General features: G+C 38.8%; 1 protein-coding gene and 1 long non-coding RNA gene across 7 annotated transcripts in view; one reads left to right on the top strand and one right to left on the bottom strand.

The window, feature by feature from the left end:
* The first annotated feature begins 6,186 nt into the window (after positions 1–6,186).
* Positions 6,187–26,209, top strand: LOC121109479. The gene is made up of 2 exons (XR_005847370.1): positions 6,187–6,616; positions 25,984–26,209. It is a non-coding gene; the product is annotated as an uncharacterized LOC121109479 (long non-coding RNA).
* Positions 9,639–27,643, bottom strand: part of PHTF2 (putative homeodomain transcription factor 2) — a 62,675-nt gene continuing 44,670 nt past the window's right edge. For all 6 annotated transcript variants that reach the window (XM_046933003.1, NM_001006226.2, XM_046932896.1 and 3 more), the window contains 9 exons: positions 26,063–26,278; positions 24,106–24,234; positions 22,774–23,046; positions 21,685–21,816; positions 19,585–19,671; positions 18,418–18,573; positions 15,921–16,016; positions 12,523–12,648; positions 9,639–11,779 (listed from right to left, as the gene is read on the bottom strand). In XM_046933003.1, coding sequence (XP_046788959.1) covers positions 11,759–11,779; positions 12,523–12,648; positions 15,921–16,016; positions 18,418–18,573; positions 19,585–19,671; positions 21,685–21,816; positions 22,774–23,046; positions 24,106–24,234; positions 26,063–26,278 — 1,236 coding nt within the window. In that variant the 3' untranslated portion in view covers positions 9,639–11,758. The remainder of the gene's footprint in view (positions 11,780–12,522; positions 12,649–15,920; positions 16,017–18,417; positions 18,574–19,584; positions 19,672–21,684; positions 21,817–22,773; positions 23,047–24,105; positions 24,235–26,062; positions 26,279–27,643) is intronic.

Here is a 27,643-nt window from a genome sequence, read left to right on the forward strand (position 1 = left end):
AGTTATTCTTTTCATAATCACTGTTACAAGGAACACAGTTTTTATTTCCTTCTAATATTTCCACTGTGGAAGAAAAAAGAAACACCTTTGAACTAAACTAATGCCAGTTGTCCATTACCGGATGGCACAAAGAGAGACAGACATTAAAGACTAACAATATTCTGAAACTAGCACGACCTGAAATTACAGAAGGTTAATAAATCACTTCAGATGTAAATTTCTGTCTGCTCACACCTTGAGTTCTGAATGCCTTCAATCAGGTGGCATAACGGAAACTGACGATCAAAGGCTGCAACTGCTGCAGGAGTGAGCCTACAAGCTGGGGAGATGGCTGGGGCTGGAAGATTGGGCTTTTTGACAAAAAAGGCTTTGGAAATTCTCTCCCTCGGGAGCCTGTAAAACATAACCAAGGGACAGAAGAGGTTTCAATGTTTAACAAAAGACAAAAGAGCGTGTAAAGCCCGGCATGGGTGGGGGCTTCAGTGGTTCTGGTTGGGTACACAGAGACACCATGGAGATGGGAAGGGGAGGAAGAGGCTTTGGGGAACATCACGAGATCACCAGCCAGGTTCACACCCATACGTGGGGCAAGCTGTGACCAGCAGGGCTGTTCCATAACACCGCTACCCAGTAGGAGAACAACTGATTGCAGCAGTGCTCACAGACCTGTGTTGTGCTCCGTGGGCTCTTCCCAGCAGGGTGCAAGCCAGCTGAAGTAGTCCTGATTTTCCTCTGCTTAGTGATTCTGTTTCTTAAAAAGCATGCTCATTTTAGGGAAGTAATTTAGGGGTTTGCTCGTCTCTCCATGGTTAGGAAAAATCTAGAGGGACAAAAATACTTCGATTGTATCTTTACAAGAATAAGTTTTATAAAGCTCAAAATCATATAAATCAGGGCAAATTCTCCATGAAATAAAAAATAAAATAAAACTGGCTCAGTTGAAATCAAACATAAATCTGTAGTTTGGGGCTCATGGGGATGACACACAGCAGCTGTCCCCCCCATACCAACCTCAGCCGGGCCACTCTGCAGCCCTATCACAGAATCATAGGGTCATTAAGGTTGGAAAAGACCTCTAAGATTATCATGTCCATCAAGCCATCCCCACCATGCCCTGTAAACCACATCCCTCAGTGCCATGCCCACACATTTCTTGAACGTTTCCAGGGATGGTGACTCCACCACCTCCCTGGGCAGCCTGTGCCAGTGCCTCACCATTCTTTCTGAGAAGAAATTGTTCCTAACATCCAACCTGTATCACTGTGAACACAGAGAACCAGAGGCAGAGCTGCCAGCCTGCTTTCTTGCTGCTTGCTACTCAGCTTGGATAGCATGAAGGACAATTTGGCCACGGTTTTATTTACTGCTTCCCACTTTATATATAACACAAAGCATGCTAAACGCACACGTGTCTGTAGCTGCGTGCAGTTACACACATCTAAGCCAATTTCCCGCAGAGGTGCTGACGAACTGCAGCACTTCAGCAGAGCTGTGCCTTCAAAACGCAGCTTTCAGTCCCCACCTGCAGGCAGGACGGGGCAGAGCGCTCAGTGCCCAACTGGTGCCCGGCGCCCGGTGCCTGCTCATGGGATCCTGCCGGAGCTGGGCCCTGGTGACTCACCAGCCAGAGCTTTCGAGGCCCTGCTGCTGCAGTTTGCCTGTTATTGTGCAGGGTGTCAGGCTGGGGTTAAAAGCACAGATTTGATACATGCATATATGTGTATTTCGGCAAAATGACAAAATGCAATCATTTTTTAACTGGGGAAAAATGACTGAGTGCAGAGCACTCCTACTGCAGCATTCCTGATCTCGTGCCAGATAGAAATTTCATTCTAACTAACTAGAAGAAGAAAGCAAACTAGTCACACAGCAGAGATGTACCCATTGTACAAGCAAAATCAGACTACTTCCCCTATTTCCAGAGCATCGATGGGATACACACACAGGAAATTTGGAAATAGGGTGCAGCACCCCACTGCTCCCTCAAACTTGAGCACCCACCAAGCCCCTGTCTGCACCAAAGAGTTTGCTGAATTGCTGCACAGACCCAAAGGCAGTGAAATCATAAAGGCACATTCTCTTCAGCAGAGGAAGCTCCAGGAATTCGAGGCTTTGATTAAAGTTCACCTTCAGCTCTCCCACATGTGAGAGGGTTCCAGCAACAGCCAAGCCTCCTCCCTTGCCCACTGACGAGTGGGTCTGCTCAGCGGTGCAGGATTACTTGGAGTTGTCAAAAGTCATTTCAAATCCCATCAGAAGCAGCAGCAGTCTGGGAAGGAGAACATTAACCCCCACTTCCAGCTAGCTGCGAGCTGCAGTCCCACTAGCTCTGAATGAAAATCACTCCGCAGTAAGTTTGTCTTCCTATTTTTGTTGTGGCACAGACCTTTAATTAATACATTTTCCCAGCTGCAATAATGAGTCTTCGCTGTTGTATCTGTGTGATAATTTATCTTCTAAGAGAAATGAGAGTGATCGCTATTTTAAAACACGGACTTCACGATTTTTTCCGTTTCATTTACAATATCTGCATAGATAAATAATAATAAAAACAAACCCAACCCGTTTCCATCACCCCAGCAGAACGGGATTAATTTACTATAACAAAAGTGGATGGGAGCATCAGAAGCACTCACTCAAAATATGCTCACTGTGAATAACATCATGAATATGAAAAGCTATCTTCGCTGATTCCAAGCTGCAGATGGATCTTGGCAGAAAGGAGGCCAAAGGAAACGAATGTAATAGCTGCAAAATATGTAAAGATGACACGGAGAGGGAAGTCTAGACAATGTGAGATGATTGCCATGTTTTCCTGTTTGGAATGAAAAACTCTGCTTTTGATTGTTCTGAGCTCGAATGCACATCACTCTTCCAACCCACACGGGCAAGCGCTCTGCCATATGTTTTAGTACGTGGTGTAAGTACCTGGAGATGCACGACTGCTGAAAATACAAAAAGAAAAAGAAAAAGCACATGAAGAGCTGCCTACAGACCAGAGGTGCGCTAACAAGAAGGTGGAGCTTCCCAGGGTCTTTAAGATGAACTCCTCCTCTTTACCACGTTTTTCCCTCTCAGTGCTCATTGCCTTCTGCCCTCCCCCTGCCCACAGGGAGTACCTCCTGCCTTCCAGCTCCAGGCATGCCCCACTGCCTTGCTCAGTACAAAGACCCATAGGCAGGCACCCTTCTCCCTTCCCACCACTTGGGAAACATGGGAGGAAAACCCGGGCACGAGGACATGTGCTTCATGTCTTCCTTCTCCTCCACGCACCTCCTGCTGCTCTCCTTCCTTACGTTTCCATGACCCATTTCTCTGTATCTCCCAACTGCATTCCTATTCCCTTGTGCCCCCCAATTCATTCACATAGGAATAGGACACTGCTCTGTCATAAAACCAACATCTGCTGCAAGCCATGAAGGGAGCTGTCAGCTGATGGCTAGCGAGGAGTAGGGTGAGGACTCCCAAAACTTCTGAATGCATTGAAAAAATCCTTATGTTACTGAGCAGAGCATCCACACAGCTTGTGCAACCTCATCTCCTGTTATTTTTATCTGATGCAATATTCACCTGCACCTCAGCACATCCTGGTAAAGTCAGGCTGAGTGCACCTGAATGCAGCCTGTCTCTGATCTTCGAACATGGTAGTACTGAAGCCGGTTATTACTACCTGCAAAGCCATAACCACTGCAGTTCTGGGATACTAAGAGCATTTACTTCTAGTCCAATATCCCGTAGTTTACTACTGCTAAATCTTTCTAGTGTCTTAAGCCAACAAAAATTAACACTTCACATGTTCAGAAGTGCACTGTAAAGAATAAATGATGCTCCAAGACTGTAATTCAGTACGTACTGCCCATAACTCTGAGCACTTGCTGCACCCTGCAGCATGGTGTCTGGGCTTATGCTCACAGCTGCATCTGGAAACAATTTCTCCACTAATACCTGGATTAGATAATGAGCATTGCAGGGAGTTGGCAGTACTGTTTGTTGATCTGGGTCGCTTTTTATCTCTTGCTTTACTTTGTATTCTGAGACAATGAAAACCTTCACAGTTTGAAAACATGAGTCTGTGTGTGGAAGGAAGTCTGAAATAGGCATGCAGCACCAAATTTTGGATATCCTGCTGAGTAAAGAACAGAAACCGGTTTTCAAAATAGAGGTTCAGTTATTACTTACATGAAGTATTTGTGTTACTACACAATAAAAATCACTGAAGAATGTCATTTTTAAGAAACATGTTACAAAGTAGAAATTCTGTGCTTTTGGAAACTGCTTTGTCAATGACTATTTGAGGCATTCAGGATTGTAAAGCAGTGTCTGGGGGAGTGATTGCTGCTAAGTTGTTCTGGCTGTAAGAACTTTCCAAGACCTTTAGTGTAGAACATCACAACTTCCCCTCGCTTCTTCCATCCTATTTTTCCCTAAGCAGGAAAATCTACAGATTCCGTGATGCCTGCCCTGTGATCCCTTTCCTAACCTCGGCTCCAGCTCTTGGAGGAAGTGTGCATGAAAATGACCCCTGCACAGAGACAGCTGTGCAGAGCCTTACACCAGTACTGGCTGACACGGCTATAATGTCACTGAACTACTACACATTGCCAGGCACGGAAAATTCAATGTAACACCATGGAAATTCCACAAGGGACTTCAAATCATGGAATCATTAAGGTCATCTAGTCCAACCACCAACCCATCCCCACCATGCCCACTAACCCATGTCCCTCAGTGCCACCACATCTCCACGTTTCTTGAACATCCCCGAGGACAGACTCAATCACCTCCCTAGGCAGCCTGTGCCAGTGCCTCACCACTCTTTGTGAGAAGAAACTGTTCCTAACATCAAACCTGAACGTCCCCTGGTGCAACTTCAGGCTATTTCCTCTCGTCCTATCAGTACTACATGGGAGCAGAGGCTGACCCTCACCTCACCACAGCCTCCTTCCAGGCAGCTGTAGAGAGTGGTAAGGTCTCCCCTGAGTCTCCTGTTCTCCAGACTGAACCATCCCAATTTCCTCAGCTGCTCCATATATGACTTGTGCTCCAAACCTCTTCCTCAGTAAGGCATGAGGAATTTTTTTTCACATTCCCAGCAATAGCACAACGACTGTCTCAGCTGTTCAGTTTCCTACATTTTCTTGTACTGCAGTGACAGCCATTGGTTTTGTAGAGCTGGGCTGGGATCTTGCTAAGCAGAAGTCATAGCAGGTTCAGACCACTGGATCTAGAGAAGGGAGGATGAAATTCTCAGTGTACCCCCACCTGTGAGCTCCAGGTATTAATTCCTTACCAGCAGTACTCATTTCAATAGGCATTAATCTCTAGTGAAAACAGAGGGTTTTTTAAATTATTTTTTACAGCTGGGGTTTTACAACGTTATTTTAAAGCACCAATGATGACTTTGCATTTTACGTCAAGACAGATTACTTGATCAGTTAAAAAAAAAAAATTGAAAGAAACAAAATATAAAGGTGGTGGCAAAATCTGTTTTGCTGGTCCCAGTAGTGCATCCCTTGGCATTGCCTTACTGGGCCAAGACAAAGGATGTTTGGAGGGATCTCATCATGCTCCTGAACAGACAGAAACGTCTCTGATTAGCACGTACTCGATAGGCTTGGAAAATTAGTACTCCTTCAGCAAGTCACAGCAACAAGTGAAGCATCTGTTGCTTCCTCCAAGTTATTCTAATTACTTTGCAATTATCCTTTGCATGCTTTGAATTTCCAATTTTCTATTTTTACCCAGGAAGGCAGGATTTGTGGCACTATTGGAACGCACAGTGTGCAAATGTGCATGACAAAGAATAGGACATAACGGTGGTCTCTTACTGCTGTGTTTTGCCACCTGGCCAACATTTTTGCCTGTCCATACTATTTGCATTCACCATATTAATCCCACTCTGTACACAATGAGAATTTGTCCCATTTCAGTAGCTTGGCTCCAGTCTATTCCAAGGTCAGTGCCAGTGACCACTGTTGCACACAGCTCCACAGTGCACTGTCTGCAGCCAAAAAGGCCACTTTGGTCTGCAACCCCTCACTGCAGCACAGCTGGAATGGTGCAGATGGCGTAAACAGCACCGAAACAAACGACGCTAAAAGAAAACCACATCTGTGTTGGAATAGTAGACTGAGCATGGCAGCAAACACATGCAGCTGCACTCAGGGGAGGACGAGGTTGCTGAAGCCAACTCCATGAGCAGCAAAACAAGGCACAGACGTGGCCATAGTCTGTTACCAGCACGGAACTCAAGCACCAGCCTGTGGTGTCACAGTGGGTGTCACAGTGGGGCTGTTTCTCCCACCCATATTGGTCAGATGAACAAAAAGCTCCCAGATACACTTAGAAGAATAACTTCACGGTATGGGCTTACAAATGATTGGAACCAGAAGCCTTGCTGGCAGACACAACTATATCAGAAGTCAACCCTCCATAAACTGGATTTTTTTTGTTTGTTTGCATTATTGTTATCTGCCCATATATGCCAAATAACACTTGGCCAGCTAGTGAGAGGGCTGCTCGGAGAATTTGTGACTCAGCTGCAAAACTGCAACCTGAAGATGAGGTAGGAGAGGGCTGGGAAAGCCTCGTCTCTGTCATCTCTACTCCTGCAGAGGTAGGTAGCCAGATTACAGGTGCTAGGAGGACACACACCACAGAGTCCTCCCTGCACAAACTGCGAGGGTGTGTTTCTGGGCAGGTTGTAGACCTTTGTGACATTGCATTTTCATCCTTGTTTACACCTACATGCTATCCTAGCATTGTCTGTGGCTGAAGGTAAATGTTCTTGCTGAATGTAATGGATCAATTCAACATCCCCTGTTTGGACACCTGGAACTCAAGTCAATGAATCCTACACAGAACATTCTTTACTTGGGAGCCCAGCCATAGGTATGCTGAGAGGGACATGCGGAGCTGTTGGATGCTGACTTCCTTAATGGGAAATCTCCTACCCCTGACTGCTCTACTCAGCCTTAGTCCTCATTAGAACTACTACTGAGATGGTGTAATGAAGTAAAATGGCTCATTCTCCACATGCTCTCACCTCACCCTCACTGCTTCACTGCCAAGTCACCACTGAAGTTCCATTGGTTTAACTGTATTTTTCAAATAGCCAAGTAATTCAACTCCCATCCATTCATGGGTATGAGGTAGAGCAAAAGCAATACATGCCCATTTAATTCACAAGCGTGCATCTAGAGACTTGAGTTTGGACAGTGGCATTGCCAGGAGGCAGCCACCTAATCCCTGATAAAATTCATTAACAATGAGATTATGCACAGCAGGCAGAAGCTGTTTGCAAATAACTGCTAAACTAAGGCCCTGGGCAGCCCGTTCTGTGCCCACTGCCCTCTGGCGCAGACCCTTTCCCTAACCCCTTTTCCCACCCCTCCCCTGACACAGCTCCATGCCGTTCCCTCGGGCCCTGTCGCTGTCACACAGAGCAGAGCTCAGCGCTGCCCCTCCGCTCCCTGTGAGGAGCTGCAGCCACCATGAGGCCTCCCCTCAGCCTCCCCATGTTTATATCCGTTCATTGGATGCCGTCTAATAGCTTTATATCCCTCTGATGTTGTGGCACCCATGCTGCACCCAGTGCAGGAGGTGAGGCCATACAGCACAGAGCAGAGCAGGACAAGCCCTCCCCTCACCTGCTGGCAGTGCTGGGCCTGGTACACCCCAGGGTACAGTCAGCCATCTTGGCTACCAGAGCACACTGCTTCCTCAGACTCAACTTGCCGCCAGCCAGATCCCTTTGTGGCGAGCTGCTCCTCAGCTTCTCATCTCAGCATTCCTGGGGTTCAAAATGACCAAACAGGACAAATGCCTAGTGGGAACAGCTGACCAACACTGGGACTGGTTGCAGAACACAGATCTTTCCTCACGTTCATACGGAACTTTCTGCATCCCACTTAGCGCCCATTGCTCCTTCTGTCACTGAGCAACACTGAAAATTGCCTGGCCCCATCCACCCAACTCCCACCTTTTAGATATTTATCAACATTGAGGAGATCCCCCTCACCTTCTCTTCTCCAGGTTGAGCAGCTCCAAGTCTCTCAATCTTCCCTCATACAGGAGATGCTCCAGGCCCCCAGTCATCTCTGTGGCCTTCTGTTGAACTCTAAGAGATCCCTGTCTTTTGCTTTCGTTGTTTGTTTGGTTTTTTGTACCTGAGGAGTCCAAGACAGGACACAGCACTCCAGATGTGGCCTCTCCAGAGCAGAGGGTGAGGATCACCTCCCTTGACCTGCTGGCCACACTCTTTTTAAATGCACCCCAGGATCCCACTGGCCTTCTTGGCCACAAAGGCACACTGCTGGCTCATGGCCAACCTGCTGTCCACCAGGACACACATGTCCTCCTCTGCAGAGCTCCCCTCCCCTCTGCAGGCCATCCCCTAACCTGTACTGATGCACATGGTTATTCCTCCCCAGGCACAGGACTCAGCACTGACCCTTGCTAAGTTCCTCTCCACCCAGCTCTCTAAGCTGGCCAGGTCTCAATGAATGGCAGCACGGCCTTCCGGTGTGTCAGTGCCTCATGTCATGCTCCTGCCTGAACACTGATAGATGCTTAGATTCCACACAGAACTTTCTATTGAAGGAGACAGCTTTAAGGAAGTCAGAACTGATAAAAATAGGGCACAATTTGAAATAATGCATCAGTCACATTCTATCCTCTTCAAGTTCCATGAGCATTTTGGAAGGTACTAATTTCCAGACTAAGTAAACTTGCATTATGTCTAAGATACTTCCTGGCAATATTTTTAACACATACACAAGAACTCTGTCACATTAAGGTGCCATCTACAGATGAATGTTTAAAAGAATGGCTTTCAGAAGATGTTAACTTCTTACTGTATAACAGTGTCCCTCGTTACCCTCAGAAGAAAAATGTATTTGTAAACCATCTACATTTGGAGCACGTTTAGAAAGTGAGCAAATGAACACAAGAGCATGGTGCAATCTGGTGCCAAACTCTCAGTGGCCAGGGAGATGCCATAAGTGAAACACGTCCAAAGAATAAGCTTCTGGAAAGAAGATATATATATTTATAAATAGATATAATGTCATATAATATATACACACACACACATATATATAATATGACATAAAACAGTCAAAATGGGGTTTAAAATTAATCCCTTAAACAACTGTGAAATAGGCCTGAATCTGTTGCAATATTTTTTAAATGGAAATGTTTATTTGGAATCTGCACCTCCAGTCCTATAAAAAATTACTTTGTATAACTACACGTCTGAAAGCTTCTACTCTTGCAATAAAGTTCAGTTTTGACAGCCACCACTTGCATTCCATGTACAACATTTCCCTCCCAAGTGTTTTAAATCAAGAACGTGTATCCATAAGCATGGACTTCAAAAAGGCAGACTCAGAAATGTGCTGGGTATTACTAAAAGATACAGCTCGCGGCACTTTTTTTTCTCCTTTTTCACCATCAACCATAGAAAGCTTTATTCCACGCCTGATCACAGCTCGCAGTTACAAAACATGTGGCAAAAGTAACCGTTAACATGCAAGATCTGCCATATTTCTACTCGCCTCTATTTTCATACTGGATTTTCCATATTGAGGGATACGATAAACCTCTCCCATTTTTAAGATAATGAATATATCTAATGGTAGCAAATAAAAGGTTTTTATTATTTTTAATTTCATTTCACACATATTTTACTCTTCCCAAGAAACCATTGTTAGTGCAACAATCCAGCACAGTGATAGTTGCTGAGGTATATGTGGTTAAACTAATTTCCCATTCAACCGAAACTGCAACATATTCCCACCTTCTTTTTTTTTTTTCCTTAAGGTACTGAAAGCAGTATATTCACTGTTTAAGATTTTTTTTTTCCCCCCCAAATAATTCCATCCTAAATTGAAGAGTGGTTTTGAAATAGTGACAAGCTGTAAAAGCAACAGCCTCATCTTCTATCCCCTAGAGAACTCCTGCTGCACTTTCTTCTTAAAACATATTTTGTGCAAAATTAAATTCTGTGTAGGTCTGTACCATAATTTGGAAAAACCTGTATATAAAATGTACTTAATTTTTAAAAACAATCCCAACGTCAGACAACAGAAAAAGAAGAAACAGATCAGATGCAGCCGAAGTTTCCACATGAGAAACTAAAGACAGTATGTTCTTAAAGCTCCAGTAATACATTCTTTCAAAAACCAGAATGCACTTTGGTCATTAATAAACATTAGTACAGAGGCAAATAAAATACAAAATGCTTGTTTGTGTTGCTTTATATATAAAAATAGTTTTATACCACAGAAGTTTAAGATGCATTACTGTAAATGTTTAAAGGTTCTGAAGATCAACAAATACAGTGTAATGCCCCACCTCTGATAATTACTCACCGCTTTTCAGTATGAAGCCATTATTTAGAAACAAAAAAATAGAAGAATACTTAGGCCTAGTGATATTAATTCTCCTAACATAAGTTACTTGAAACAAAATTTCCACTTACAAATTAATTATATGAGGTGAACATTCATAATGAGTCAATACGAGCAGTTCACGTGAGAGACAGTGTCAGAAGGTAGGGGAGAGCCTCACACTCACTGGGAAAGCATGAGGGAATACCCCATGCTGGGGAGACGTAGGGCAAAGGAGATTAATCTGAAGACAAATATGAGAATATGAGGCTTCATGCATTCTGTTGTCCACCAGAATAACTTGTTTGCTGTTTAGCTGTTCTTAAACTTCCATGTGGTATGAATGGCATATACTATAGTGTACATCAGGAGAGCATCTATCTTACGCTCAGTCATTTATAGCATTCCTTCCACCAGTAAGTCTTTTGCCTATTTAAATATTTAGCTTTAACATATAATATATACTGCTCCATCGTTCACCATAATATATTCCAATTAATATACATTTATATGTATATATATATAAAGTTTCTCATTAAAAGTAACAATAAAAAGTGCAGATATTGAGCATGCACAGTCAGAGCTGCGCAGAACAGCCCAGTATTTCAAATAAATACAATATTTAATTTTTATCAAAATATCATACAGTATGATAACCATTTACAATTATTGCTCTAATAAAAGTGTTAACAAAGAGCACTTGTTGACCTGTTATGTAATACCTTATTACTATCCCAGGATACTTAAACTGCAGCCTAAATCAGTTTCGATCCTGGAATTATTCAAAATATTAAAAACTCCTGCTTGTTTCTAATAGTAATATAAAATATTTCTGCTATCTGTCATACTGTATTGTCAGTACTTTATCTTTTATGTCCTCTTTATTGCAACCAAACATCTATTGATGTTCTGTTGTCCTCATAAACGATCGGTGCAAATAAAAAATCCTAAGCCATGTTACCACACTTAATCAAAACTCAAATGACTTCCATACAGCACTACCACAACTAAAAATGTTCAACGCCGGCTTCAGCTTTAACAACAAATACAGTAATTTAGTGTACTCAATTGCTAGGATTTCAAGTTGTCAGACACTTGGTTTTTGACCTTCCCAAATCTGATCCTTTCCAAATCTAAACACATATTTTTCAAAATAAAAATGTCAACTGAAATGAAAATAAAAGTGAGAAGATGAAATAAATACTAAGATTGCACAAGACAGTCAGATGTAAACACTTCAGTTTTCCAAACAACATCCTTGAAGAGGTTGTAGCTTCTGAAATACAGATTCAGTGGCTGCTTTGAGGCAGTTTTGTCAGTGAATGAGCTCTTCTATAACACTGTTATCTCGTCGTCTTAACATATTATCAAGATTTGATCTTCCAGAGCTGAAAAAGTTAGAAAAATGTTAAATCAACAGTATTCCCAGTTCAGTTTCTGTTTAGCAAAGTTGCAATACCACATCTGTTTCTTATTGCATGTGCTGCATACAAAATTTAATACAAAAGATAAATTTTACATTCATTTACTTGTAATATAAAAAAGAGTAGATGTAAGCAAACTCAGTGGGCAATTGAAGGCTTCATGCTGCAAGTTTGTGGAAACTAAGGTGTTCCATAACCTGAATCTTGGAATAATTTCCAAAGATTGCAGAGTTCAAAAAGGTTCAAGAAGTATGACCTAATAAGACAGTTCTTAAGCCATAAAAGCAAGGCTGTAATGTTAGACACAGTAATACTGCATCTACTGTAGTACTTTACTGCAATACAAGACAAAGATACAAAAACAGTGAGGAATTTGAGAGAGAAATCAGATCTGAAATACAAGAAGTTAAATAAGGTCTTCTACCCAGCCATGCAAGTGCCTTTTTTTTCATGTCTAGAATTCTTAGAGATTATGAGTCCCAAATAACGTCAAAACACTATAAAACTGCTGAAAAATTTAAGAGGGCTCCTTTGACAATTGCATCACTATTCTTCTGATACAGCTTAAGTTTCATAACCATTTTCAAATAATAAATCTGCTAGCTCACACAAATAAAAGTTAATTATTTTACAAGATTCAACTACCGTAACATTCTGAACACCATAATAAGGAGAAAAAAAAAAAAAGATGGCTGGGAAATAGTTACCTTTAGATTAAATCCAAGCAGGTCACTGATGACACCAGAAACAGCAGACAGGATGACAACTTGGGTAATATTATAAAGGAGTGGATTCATTGTAAGCCCATATAACCTAAATGGACTGTCCAGTTCCTAATAACATGAAACAATTCTATCATTTAAAAAGTAGAAATTACACAACTTGGTGTTTGTTTTGCTTAAACATCCAAAGGAGTATTTCTCCATTTAAAACTACTTATTCTCTTGCCATTATTTACTTTGAAATGTCAAAATATACTGAACTCTGAGAAAACAGTCATAATGTTTCAGTCGTAATGAGCAGGCTACAAGAAATTCTGCTTTATGCAGCACGCTTTTAGTGTCAGATTTCTTTGGGTACTTTATAAATTACCATTTGTTTATAGACCATCATGCCATTAATGATATGACTGACTCATGTCTATTTAGGCAGCATGATTACACCCAGTTAACAAGCAACATTCACATTAACAACCCATAATTTCATATTTTTGTTACAAACAATAATAATATGTTGTGGACTCCACACCGACTCACCAACGTTACATGCACTATACATGAAAGAATTCATGCCAGTGATTTCTACCATCTCAATAAGACAGACAAATTGGCATAAAAAACCTGCATTGAATTGTACACCTTATTTGTGTTCATTCACATACTGATTGTTATTAGATAGTTCAGGAAGTCTCCAATTAACAGTGGAGTAAAGCATTTCCCTGTTCTTCTGCTTATGAAAACACGAAAGAAAATAGCTATTGTGTTCACTGACTGTTGATCAATAGCGTCTAAATAACCCTTCAAAAAATTAGAGGCTATCCATGTAGAACATCTGTCAGTTTGCTTGCGGAGCCAGGAAAGCAAAGAGCTGGTTTGTCTGCCAGCTTTTTAGAATCCCTCATAGTTTCCTAAAAACCACCTTCAGTGTTTAACTGAAGACATAAATAGATAGGTAAAAGGAAAGAAAGATATTCTGTAGCGGCACAAGTCTACTTCACTACTATGAAAAATGAACAACGTCTATTCTAACACAATTCCCTTTCTTCTCTATTAGTTTTGAGAATAACTAGTAATGAACATAGATAGAAAGTGAACATAAAGGATTTTAAAAAAATACTAATGATCATTTAACTGCAAATGTTTTGCACTTTCATTAGAATAATCAAAACATTAGCCAAAATTAATCTGTAACAAACTTGAACAAAAACCTTTTTTCACCAGTTTTGCAATTCTTAGTGAGTGATCAATTATATGAAGTATATTATTATATTAAGTATATTATTATTATATTAAGTATAACAACCATCACCACTTTCAATTCTTAATCTATCTCCTGCATTACATCCTGGGTCTTGAACAAGGTTCTATCACTCCTATTTTAATAAAAAAAAAACTATTTCACAGCTGTGAATCTTCTGCGAAACAAGGTGAAATAAGAATGCACAATCATCCCATTCAAATGCAATGTGGTATTAAACTCTGCTGCAAATACAAAAGGTACAAAAAGCATGATTCCAAGGAGAGCAGCAGAGAATTTCTCTTTAAGGAAACACTTTCAGCTTGTGGGTTTCATTTCATCAACTTTGGCAGTAAAATAAAATAGTAAGCATAGTCAATATTATATCATTAATTATTATTATTTAATTGTCAGTAAAAGCTCTTAACAATCCAGTCCACTTAGCTGCTGAATATGAAATAATTCTGTTGATCACTAACTACTAAGAATTCATCTAATACTCCCATTTGTAGGTTTGGAAATCCCACCTCACTTTTGGGCACATTCTCATAGAAACTAAGGGGTGGTGTGGGATTTGTGTCATGAAATCCACCCCTCTGTCAGAAAGATCGTGATGCTGACACATTTCTGTAAATAGTAGAACATGAAAAATGGTTTGAAAACAGCATGAAATCAGGGAAAACACTGGAGTGAATCACACCAAGAATTCAGCATCCTGACAGCTACTTTTCACCCTATTTTCTCACAGAACACCAACATTTCAGCTTATGAGATATCCTAAATGTGATGCATTTTGTCTAGAGTACTTGTTCAGGCTCCCCCTGAATCCACATGATCTTTCTGCATCCACAGCATTTTTGACAAAACACTTCCACAAGCCTCCTTCTTTCTGCTTGTTCCAAAAACAGCTCTTGAAAGCTCTATGGTCCCTCACTATAGCAAGAGATACCCTCAATATTTGACTCATCCAAGCTCTCCATGACTCTGGTTCTCAGCTCTCAACTTAGACAACTACTTTGCCAATTGACTGAGGTGACTCAGTCAGTTCTCACGTGGGAAGTCCCTCATGCTTTTTTGAGATGAAGGAACCACAAACACTGTTGAAGTTGAGGTGGTGGGGAATTAGCTGACTGGAGGAAACATTACATCATTTCAGCTATTAGCTAACTACATGGGAATCAAAGGGGTAAGTGACTGGAGTTCAATGTGTGGAAGAACCGGGCAGCAAGGTCTTAAAGTACCACTATATGTATAAATAAGTAATAAAATAAAAAATAAAAAAATCAATGTTCTTGGATTATCTTGACTGCAGAACAAAGATACATATGCACTGAAAATTTTGCCTTAGATTTACTGAACGATAATCCAACCATTCTCTCTACCCTCTACATTTGGAATAAGCATCCATTGTGCTATACTCAAACATGATGGGATGTGCTTGTAGCACAGCTCTGAAAAGAATTTAAGGGGAAGAAAAGACCTTTACATTTGCAAATCATTTCTGAAGAACCGTTTTACATCTCCACGCTATCTTTGACTAAATGAAAGAGTTGATTCCCTGAAGGAGAGATCAAAATGCAGTTGTTACATTCCCTTCTTAACCCAAGAATAAATGAATCAGTGGCAGCATTTTAAGATCTTCACTGTAACAGCAGAATGCATGACAAGATCTGAAAGTTGAAGCTAGACAAATTTAAAACCTGCACATAACAGAAGTGATTCTATGACAGTAAGTAAAGACAACATCAAGTATAATAAATTGTAGTTTGAACTGCTAATCAGTATCAAGATTTAAGAGGACTTATTTTTGAGGAAGAATACAAATAATTTAGTAGCTTATTATTAGCAATAGATATCGAGTTTTAAAACCAAATTGCATTATTTCATGAGGGTTCCTCATCCTGTACATCCTAAAGCATCTTCTCTCAGCCTACATTAAAGAACAGAATTACTGCATGTAATAACTATTTGTAATTCACAACAATAGCAACATAAGTGCCTGAAGAACTATGAACAAGTAGCATCACTGCGACAGTTACAGAGCAGATTTAAACCAAAGGATATTGCAGAAATAACACAAATGATTCATTAAATCATCCACTCTGCTTCTAAGTTACAAATAACACAGTAAATCTGTTTTAATTCTTACCTTCAGTAACTTAGTGGCAAGTTTTAAAACATTGTTCACTAGTGTCAGTTCCTCCTTCTTATTAGGCTTCTTCTCCATTTTCAAGTACAAATTTATCTGATTTAAACAGAACACAAGTATCAACACATATGCAGAATCTAAAGGAATTCATTTGAAAGCAATTAATAATAAAATAAAGTGATTATTCAATATACATGATAGAACAGCAATGATATTTATGCAAGCAAAGGATTTTCTTTGCTTTGTTCTTAATTTTTAAGGACAGACACTGGCCCAGTTCTGTAGGAAAAGACCACGTTTTGTGATACAACATTTGATACTATTACAGGAACAATTTTAAAGTTTAATGTCATCTATAAATCAGACAAAAAGCACCACCTATGCAATGTCTGCATATTGCCTTTCCTTCTTTGATAATTGTATGAAGTTTGCCAATTCATTTTCAGATCTTATTCTTTAGCGTGCACACCTTATAGGCTTAACATTCCCAGAAATTCTTGCGTTGACTGAAATGACAAAACATAATTCTGCTGAAGTAGAATTTCTTTCAAAAAGATTTGTGTCACTGAATAGTTCACAAACACCTTCAGTGCACAAAATCCTCCCAGTGCCTTGAAAAATATGGAATATTATTGAATTAAACTCTCTGTTACTGTAGAAGAACAGGGCATCAATCACTTCAATGCTTCTGGAATCCAGACTTCTTTAGAACACAGCTTCTGAGAAAGTTAGTTACGAATATTAGTTCTCTCTTGGAAATCCTGAAACTTGCACTTTCATTCTCAATTGGTCTGATATATATGTTAGACCTGGCAAAGTTCAGTGTTTTTTTGTTTTGCTTTTTTATTCAATTGCAAAATCAAAGATAAAAAATCTGACTTTTCATTTCAGTGTGACAGCCACTAACAATACATTAAAAAAAACAGCATTCTTTTCAAGTAGTCCTTCAAATAACAAACTTCTACCAAGCTATAGCAGCAAAGTTGCAGAAAGGAAGTGCTGTTATAGTGGTTTGTTCTAAGGTGGTTACTGAAGTAAGGACCTCATCATGTAAGCAAGAATAACCGAATATTATTGTGTCTCCCTGACAAGTTCACTGTAAGCTTGTGAAATTAAGTTAAAATCAAAATGATCACTAATAGATTGAAAGGCAAATTAAGCTCCCAGTGTATTTCATTCCAAAATAAATTATGCTTTTGGAGACAAAGGGATATCAGACCTTAAATATGACATTGGATTTTTCAGTAATTCAAGCACTTAAAAACAGGAACAAACTAAGAATATAAATTCTTAAAAAAGTAGGAAACAAACCCTAGGTGGGTTACAAATCTGTTCTAACATTTACTATGATTTCATTAATTTACCAAAACATCCACATTCAATTGCATCCTTTCAAAAATAAGAGGGTTTTGAATGTGTATATATCCACAGACACCTACATGCCTATTCTGAGCCTTGAAATTGGCAAGAGGATAACTTGGATCAGAACACGATTTGTGTTTTTCTTAGCAAAGAATGCCACAAATGAACTTAATGTACACTTAAAACACTTTCACAAGCAGCATATAATCTAAAATGCCTTGGTCAAAAATGATGAATCTTTTAGTTTCCAGTCACAACTCCAATTCATTAAATTCATAGGTTGAACGTAAGGCACACTGAAGAGCTTGGAACTTGGCTGATGGAAAGAATTCACAATTTTACTTCATCTGTTTGAATCTGAGGGGTAACATTTCTTTGGGTTGTTTTTTTGTTTGTTTGTTTTCATTGTGATTGTTCTGAAACTTTGTTCTCTTTTTCGTACGCATCAAACCACTGTCTGATTTTCAAGGATATCAGTTCAGATACACTTTTATAGATCACTGTCTGTCGGACAACATTTTGGGCTTCGACCCATGAAAGGCCAAAATATCAGACATTTATGCACCTGGCACGAGACGAAAGCAAATACAGTATGCTACTGAACCTGTACACCAGGTAACCACTCCAAAATGACTTTTACCTAGGGTTCTGTAGATCCTTCCTATTTTCTCAGAAACAGTCTCATATTCAATTATATCTTCCTTTCCATTTGAGGGAAATGAATTATAATAGGATAAGCTGGATTCAAGTATAAAGTTAAGTGATAACACTTGTTAAAGTTTTATTTATTTAAAGTTCAGGGGACTTAGAGAGACTGTTACTTTCAACTTAAGCTTTTGAACTGGCTTAAAATGTTCAAGGACTGACTCTCAGAAAAAGTATAGTTTAAAAAAAACTTATGAAAGCAAAGTAAAATTTGAGTTTCTGTCTCTCATTTGCCTTGCTCTTTGCATTTTTTCTTCAGTGTCTACAGAAATAGAACTTCAGGTTGTAAGGATCTTGAATAACTTGTTTCACTACACCACAATTAACTATTAAATTCAAACCATTTTAAGTCATCTAGAATGCGTGCCTAAGATCAATAGACAAATGATTTATTTAGATAGAAAAATCGTACATCTGCACAAATTCTCACCTGCTCAGTAAGTAATATTGAGGTATTGCTGTATTTTTTACTGGTTTCAGATCCAAGAGTAACAAATCTCAATAGAAAAAGTGTTAGTGAAATGCACCAGATTACTAGTTCCCAATTGTAGTGACAATCAAGGAAGATCTCATGCATGTGAAGCAGCTGTAAGCAAAAAGGAAAAATTAAAATTGAGTTCAGATTAATATTTATGTTGCAATGTGAGAAAAGAAAAGAATTATGTATTTTCCCAACATCAAAAAATAATTTCCCAGTAATAAGTATAAGGGTTGTTTTCAGGCATCAAATAACTTTAATCATAATCATAATTTAAAATCAAAATTCTCTCAAAGATATTAGGACCGAGAAAAGGTTAAAAAGTGAAAAAGCTGAAGGAAAGTGAATTCAAAGCCTCAATCAGAATTTTAAATGTTTGGTTTTTTTTTTAATGTTTTGAAAGTAACAGAATAATGTATTACATTCTAAGACAATTTTGAACTCTATTTTGTGATTTCAAAGACATCGTGTGGGATGGAAAACAAAATATGCCTTCAAATGTACAGAATTACATAAAAAAAACTTGATTCAAGTAGTGCTATTGCTGAATTACATTCTTATTAATGTATTTATAGTTCACTACTTCAAAAACACATTAGCATTAACTAGGGAAGGAGGTGGAAAATACAACCAGAAGTCATTCAGAAGCTTATCTGTACGCTGAAACAGAAGGTCAAGTGCAGACTTCTTTTTAACAAGAAATTCTATTCAAGCATAGATGTGCTTCCAAAAAGATATTCCACTAGAGGGCAGGCTAATACAGCCAACAAATTCATCAGCAACCTCAAAATATAGTTATTATATCTTTATGAAGCACATCTTGCTGCAATATGTTAGAAAAAATCTTGTTTCAATTCCAAAATGGACAATGAAAGAGGATAGATGAAAAACAAAAACAGTAACAACACCATGCCAGTAATTACGCTGTGAGTTTCTTTGGCTATTACAGAGTGGCATTGTGATAATATTCTAAAGGCAATAAAATGAATGGAGCTTAATCTTCTGAAAAGCTCCAATAGCCACTACTGATTTTTCAGTGGGGTCTCTTATCTTAATAGGAACCATCACACAAAAGTTTTTAAAACAATAGATTGCCTAAGTCATGCATGATTTCCTCACCTGTGCACAACAGATAAATACAACTGAGATGGTCAGGAGGAAGGCAGATGAAACTATTACATCAACTGAGCGCTGAGGACCTCGACGCTGAAAATAACAGAGATGCATATATGAGTGAAAGTCCACCAGTACATCCAGTTATATTTACTCCTTGAACATAACTTGCAATTTGGTAATCTGAGTTCCACACGCCATATAGGAATTAAAAATGCAACTACTTCCAAATACCCCCAAAGGCGTTTGAGATAATTCAGATGCAGACAAATAAAGATAGCTATGATAAAAGATAGCTATGATAAAAGTTATGATAAAAGAATATACCACTTGTTTAGTCAGCCCTTTCATGATGAGAAGCAGCGAATTCAATGCAGCACTGGGCTTTAATTCCCAGCATCAAACCAGTGCTAACAAGATTTTGGACACCAGATTGCAATGGAATACCAAGATATAATTTCACATAGCTCTTTGTTTCCATTACTTGCACCTTTCTAACATATATAAATCATAGTTGTGTATCACTCTCCTACTGAGGTAGAATAATAATTCTCTCACATGTCAATTCCAAGAGAGCAAGAAGGAAAACCTGGGAAACAAATACACTGTGATGAAAGATTCAATGTCACCACATCCAGTATTTTTTTATTCTTAATTGCTTACTGGTATAACAAAATGTTTCCATCCACGGAGCTTTTTCCGTGTTCTTTCTAATTAAAGAATTAAGTACCCTCTGTTGCAATGAAACACATACAAGTCACAATACGCATCTATTTCTCAACTTTGTTCTCATATTTTTGTAATTAGCAGTGCGCTCGGAGAACAGAGGGAGGTGTATATATGCAAGGTATAATCTTGGAACTTGGAGAAAGAGATAAAAGGTTAATTACTGGGAAGAAAAAAATCAAGTACAAGTTAGTACTGCAGGCATACATGCTCTTATACACATGGTATTTTGCCTGCATGCAACTCAAGATGTGCACATACTCCAACTCATCTACTTACACATGGACACACAACCAGGCAATATGCAAGTGTAATGTGGGCAAATGCTATGCGAGCATCTGCCAGCAGCACCACTGTGAGAATGCTAAGTTCCGTAGCTGCTTGTCTCCTCTCCTTTACTTATGCAAGTGCAGACCTTACAGAGCTGCCCGGTGAACCATGTATATCAGCAGATGGAAGTGAAAATGACTGTCCTTCACTGGTTGTTTTTCAGTTTGTTCTGTACCTGCTTCTGACCACTGCCTGACTGGGCTTCTGTTTGCAACAACAGAATTATAGAGGAGTTTCTTGTGGCATATGAGGAGGTGGAATACATAGTTGGCAATTGTGAGCAAAGAAGGCAAGACAGTCTACACTACAATGTCAGCATACACAGCTTTTAAAGCACGAGAGCTACACTCTACTGCCCAAATGCTGTTATCCTTTCCTCCCACATAGCAACACACACTACAGACTAGACAGAAAAAAGCCTGCCATGCTGTAGGCACCAAAGTTTCATTACCTAATGCACAGAGAAAAATGAAAAAAAAAACTTGCAAACTCAAAAAATGAGCTAGGATCATCAAAATGCAGTAGGTTGAAAAGAGCATTAGAGGGCTATCACTTGAGACATCTCGTTATTTCAGCTGAACAAACAGTAACAAGATCAGAATGTCTTACAAGTCATGGGCACAATTTCTAGCTTCACACGGTATGTATGCACTCACAGCATAAATACGCACACAAGCCGCCTTGCTTCATAAATTCCTTGTATGTTAATGACACTAACTGGTGGAGCTCTTCCAGTGATTTATTGTCTGTGTTATACCACAAGTGATGATTTACCCACTATACTCACCTGAGAGACTTCCCTGCTCTAATCACTTAACACAAGACTCATACTCTCAACACCCTCATACTTCATAGAAAGGTGAAAAACACTCTCACCATCTGGCTGCTTGCTGATGCTGCTGGCCAGGACTCAGCAAAATAAAGCGGACTGGGCACACATGCACTGATAAATGCACACAGAGGACAATTCGGACTCAAATACCTACTTTTTATCAACAGCACGTGGGCTAGTTCGTATTAAAGTGGTAGCAAAAACATATGTTATTTTACCTTTAGATAGGACCTGAGAGAAAGCCACATTTTTATATTCTGTACTTTCTTCAAACGGAAGTGAGGAACCTCTGATTTTCTTGCCCTTCTGGCAGATGTTAGATGACCAAAAAGTTTAGCAAAAAGTAGCCTCTGCGGGGAAGGAAAAAATAATGTAGCTATTAAGTCATTTTTGAGGGCACTAAAAAGAAAAAGGAGAAAACGCTTCACTTAATATATCAACGTACAATGTATCATGGTAAAGTAAAATATATTAATTACAGTGCAGAAATAAGAGTACTAAAAAGAAGACATAGACTAAACAGTTTAAAAGTCATGTTAATTTAATGAAAAACAAAATAGAGCTATAATTCCTCTTTTCAAATTTCAGACAGCAGATCTACAATGCTATTAAAATTTGAGAGAGGATCTAACAAATCCATCACTTGCATTAACGAGTGCTTAATCCAGAACTTTATTCCAACAGAAATGGTAACTAAAGCAGTTCAATGCTATTCTACTGTACTAAATCCCTTCTTTTGGCTATAACATAGGAAAAGTATTAATCTTTTTTCCTTTCCAGGCTAGAAAGTAACTACAGTAAGGAGCGAGTAAGAGTATCAGAGCAACACTGCCAGTCTCTGGGACAGAGGCGCCAGCAAAGCAGACAGGGCTGGGGTCTGACCAAAGTGTTTCCAATTATTCTCAAAAAATGTTTTGAATGAATCATGCTGGTGGAACAACCTAGAAATTCAGAGAGCTCTTTTACCAAAATTCTTTCTCCTTGAGGAAAACTGAGACAAATCAGGTCATGACTAAGAACCGGCCAATGAGTTGAGTCAGAAATCTGAAATAAAAGGTTTTCCCACCAAAATGCTCTTCTGGAAGCTACAGAGCTTGAAGGACACTTAAGTCCTTTGTATCTGGGTCATCTCCTAAACTGTAATCCCACTGAAGTATTTGTAACAGTTGACCTACAAAATCTTGGGGCAACTATGAACACAAGATGAAAATATCCACACAACCAAATAAAATATAGAATTAAAAAAATTAAAACCCCCAAACAAGTTGTTTTGTTATAGACTAAACCTCTTAGTTTATTTTATGTACCTGTTTGTAAGTTCTCTCTGCTACACACAGCAGGAAAAAGAAAATCCAGACTAGAGACACACGGACTACAAAACTTATAACAACCATTGAGAGAACCAGTATGTCTCCATTTGATCCAAATGCTGTAATGCAAAGTTCAGTGGCAGAATGTGCAGCTAGCTGTTCCAAATCTTTAGCTTGGGAAAGTCGAAACACAAATGGCATTAAACCCAAGATTAAAGATATGATGTTTCCAAAAATCTGATAACCAATTCCTGGTATGTAGCTGTTCACCTAAAAGCAAAAGAAAACAAAGCACATTTTTAAGTTCGGAAATAATCTTTCCTTATTAATGTCACTGTTTTACTACCGCAACAAACACTTTACAATGTGTTACATTTATATGAAACCTTCAACCAAGCATCTTTGCAATTCACTACAGAGGAAAGAAAAGTGCTCCAGGAGCATTTAAACACAGCAACAATCACAAATAACCCCCAGCAACAAAACACTGAAATGCTTCAGTGTAAATTCTTGCAGTTAAAAATTAATTCAACACTGAATTAGCAAAATTCAACCAATCAGACTTTGTTGTTTACATGCTGCACCTTACTCCAATTGCTTTTAGGTTATATGATTTTTAAAAGAACCAAAGTATTGACAAAGTAGGACTGGAATTCTGTTGTGCTGCTATGGCTTTATCAAGGTTCACCTCTACTGTGACTGCACCCAAAACTATATTGTTTTTGAGGCAGGTACAGAGATTTGAACAAAGTTTGTGAATGCAGTGCTTTCTGACAAGTTGGAAACATCCATATCAACTTGTCAGAATCACTGACCATTGTCATAAACTATGCTAAGATCTTATGTTTAACCCTACTAAATATATGAATTATCTATGCTGAAAAACAGTATGATATCAATCATAAGGAATGCCAAGAATCATAAGACATTCCATTCATCATCTTTAAACTTTTATTTCCTAAAACAGAAAAGCTTTCTTCTTTCATCTTAACTTCAGCATTCAAATATTCAGATATATGTACTTCTAAGCCAACATATTCGTTGTTCATAAGAACCAAGGAGATAAATATTCACAGCATATGCCACTGGAACAATAAAACAGAGGCTGGCTATGTTTCTAAGCACCCAGCAATGCAGATGTATTTTATTATCACACCACTCTTATTACTAATAGCTACAAGAGCTATAGGTACAAGGGCCACTCCAAAAGTAACGTCCCCTATTTTCTTTTGCTGGCCAATGACACCTGAGGCAGATGTTGGTCGCGCAACAGTAGAGGCGGTACTTATTTTTGAACCTAGATACAATACCTGTAAAAAGAATACTCACTCTGTTCATGATCATACCACTGATTTCAAGCACAGACATATCTGCTTTCTTGCAGTCATTCCCCTCCCATACAATTGCACTTATTTTTTCTAGTCCTGGATTCAAACTGTGGATCCAAGGCAAGTGACTCTGGGGAAGACAAACAATACATTCCATCAGTAGTATCAACCTATTGTTATGTCAGTGTATCTTTGTCAAAAATACACTGGCAAAAAAAGCCCTTAGACTGACACAAATATTGTTACATAGCATTTACTTCTCCTGCATTACTGTATGGTAAATACTCGAAGTCATTCACTTCTTTCCCAATAAATAACTGTGTGTCTCTAGGACTCTAATCAATGCACATTGCCCCAGCAGCCAAGCAATTTCAGCCTGAAGTGATGAATGCACTTATGACTGCATGTTTATTTACTCTAATGAGAGAAGAACCAAGTGAGAACTGAAAGACCCAGAAAATGCTGAGGTAACAAGTGCTGCTGCAGCCACTTCTCGATTTCCCTCAGTCCTGTCTCACTCCTCTCAGGTATAGGGGATCAAAACTGCTCTCAGCCCTGCCAGTTTAACAAGTGCTGTTTGAATCAATTAGTAAGGCTGGGATGGAGGAATATTATCAAATATTTATCATATCATTTAATAAAAATGGATTGTTTTTTTTTTTTTTTTAATAACTTGATTTATCAGTATTTACCTGAAATCTTTCTACACTGCTAAGTACTCAGTTGCTTCCTTTCTTTTCCATTAGAGGGGAAAAAAACCACCTATATTATTAACATAAACTATAACTGCACAAAGACCTTCTTAAACATAGATTTCCACTATCTCCCTCTAGAGGGAGTATCTACACCAGGAGCTGAAACTCAAAAATTTCACTATCTACAATGAAACAAACCAACACGAACGTTGAACTTCAGAAAAACATGTAATACAAGCAAGAACTAAAACAAATCTTAAAAGCAGAGTGCAGAAATCCAAACTGCCACCTCTGTTGGTTTGGGGGCAGATTTTTTTTCGTTGTTTAGTTTTTGGGGTTTGTTTGTTTGTTTGGAGGGGGGATATCAACAAATCCATCATTTTCAGTTTCGGATATGAGTGAACAAGCCCATCTTTTGAGATTCTTTTTCTCAGCTGTCATCACATCATCTCTTGCATTAAATTCCTTAGCAGCGATGTAAGCAGTGCCAACATACGCTGCATATTTAAGGAGAAAGATATTTCTCAGCAAGCAACATGCAGTTCAGTGAAAAACCTAGTAATACAAACAAGTCTAGCACTGTCTGACATTTGAATGTTTTCTTATCAAATGAAGACTAATACATCATCATTAGCTATTAAGTATGGACAATGGACTCTGTCCAGTTAACGCAAGGCAGGCTGCAACTGAAGTGTTGCCCAGTGAACACTAACATTTTCAGAAATTACTGCTCAGATGTTTCTACAGAATAGCATTAAAAAATAAAAGTAAATGATTAGGCTTTAAGGTAAAAATAAAATGAAAGAAAAAAAATTATCTAAAAAAGAATACAGATATTACAAAGGTATAGAAGTGATGTTACGTAAAGTATACACACATAACATCAGATATCATGTATGTTATCTTGCTGTGTGGTTTCATATATATACACACACACACACACACAAAAATATTCCCTCAGATATATGTATGATTCTACCAAGGGAAACTTAAATCAATCAGTACTTGTCCTGAACTAGAATCCTAACACAAAAATACTCTGCAGGCTATTACAGTACACTGTCATATCCTCTTCATCTGACAAATTAATTACCGAGTAGCAGAAATTCAATTTTCCTTGTTTTAATTCTGCAAAATCACTTTGGCTCTGTTACTTCCTTTTAATAGAGAGTTCTTTCTCCCAGGCCTCCTGAGCACGTGACAAAGCTGATAAGACTGAAGATGTATGTGCTGTAGAAGTCAAAATCAGCAGATACAACCAACCTGATGAAACGGGTCATCTCTATATTCTTTCTTCACACATGGATTCATTTGAGGACTTTCTACATCCGTCTCACTAGTACAGGAAGAGTGGCACTCTGCACAGTGTAGAAGGTCCTCCCACACATCTTCAGTTTCTGATTCCGGCCTTGTACTCTCAGAATCCTGCCTGGAGCTTGAACACCGAGAACTGCAGCTAGTACCTGATTTAGGTGTATCCTGAAATTAAAATATTCATTGGAATTAATGCTGTTTTTGTACTCTATTTCCTACCAGAATCGTTATTAAGTTTAAATGTAGCAAGTCCACCTGCATCAGTTTTTTTTTTTGTTGTTTTGTTTTGTTTTTTTTTATGTTCCACTCATTACCTTTCAAATCAGAAAGTATTGTAAATTTACTGCACAGTTAGACACTGCACATGCAAGTAATACTTTGTGGTCCTCAATTTATGGGGGATGGGTCACACAGCAAAGACTCAATTCATACACACTAAGAGGAAGTAACTGTTTTACAGATTTTTAAAATTCATTAATTTAGAGCAATTATCAAGCCTGTCTCCGACTTCTGATTTAATTAGTGATAAATTAAGTCCCCTAAAACACACTACAGCTTCATTATTTTAGTGAAAATATCAAAGAAACAAATAAGGCCGAAAGGCATATACACTGACCTGCAAGTAGTTTAGAAATGTACAGTGAGAGAAACCTAATTCACTAAGTATCTTAAACTGATTTGCCATTTTGCCTTTCTATCCCATGTTGCTCGATTTGAACTACTTCTAGTTATTAACAGTCAATAACTACTACTAGTTATTAACATGCCTGTTCCCCCTCAGCCTGTTAGTATAGCCTTTAAATAAATTCACAGAAGGATAAATTAGATTAAAGCAAGACTAAGAGATTTAGCGGACAGAGACTTCCTCTTCAGCTTCATCCACAGAAACTGGGAACATGTGGAATAAAAAAAAAACAAGCCTGAAGTACAATGACAGAGCAGATAGGCAGATTGTGTCTACTTCAAGTGCAGATTCAGAATTGCACTGCCAGACTCACTAGTCACCATGCAGTGAGAGATTCTTTCAATAAAATGGACAAGAAAAAAAGAAAGCCCTGGAGGACGAAGAGACAGATAATTCTAGCTATCCAAGATCAGAGGCATCCAATAGCAACGTGGACATCATTTTGCTAGTTTTAAAAGAAACGCTGGTATGTCCCAGAAGTACATTTCTAAAATTAATTACCTATAATAATCTATAGTAACACTGATTTGACTCTCAGTGTCCACTGTTCCTTCCCTGAAGACAGTGTGTGAACTTCTTTGAAGACAGGCATGCAACAGGCATAGAGAGAAAGAATAACAGTGTCCATACCCAGTACTAGGTAGATGTGTGATCTACACAGTCATGCATAAAAAACTAATTATTTTAAAGAAAGTGTAGTTGAGAAGCAAGCATGCCTCATTATTTTTAAATTTTGCCCACTACTTACATAATAACATAGAAAAACATTATATTTGGGAGATTTAAATACCCCAATGCATACACGTAATACATTCTAATGTTTTCTTCAGAACAAGAATGTAGAC

Source organism: Gallus gallus, chromosome 1 (genome assembly GCF_016699485.2).
Source record: "Gallus gallus isolate bGalGal1 chromosome 1, bGalGal1.mat.broiler.GRCg7b, whole genome shotgun sequence".
Classification (NCBI taxonomy): Eukaryota; Metazoa; Chordata; class Aves; order Galliformes; family Phasianidae; genus Gallus; species Gallus gallus.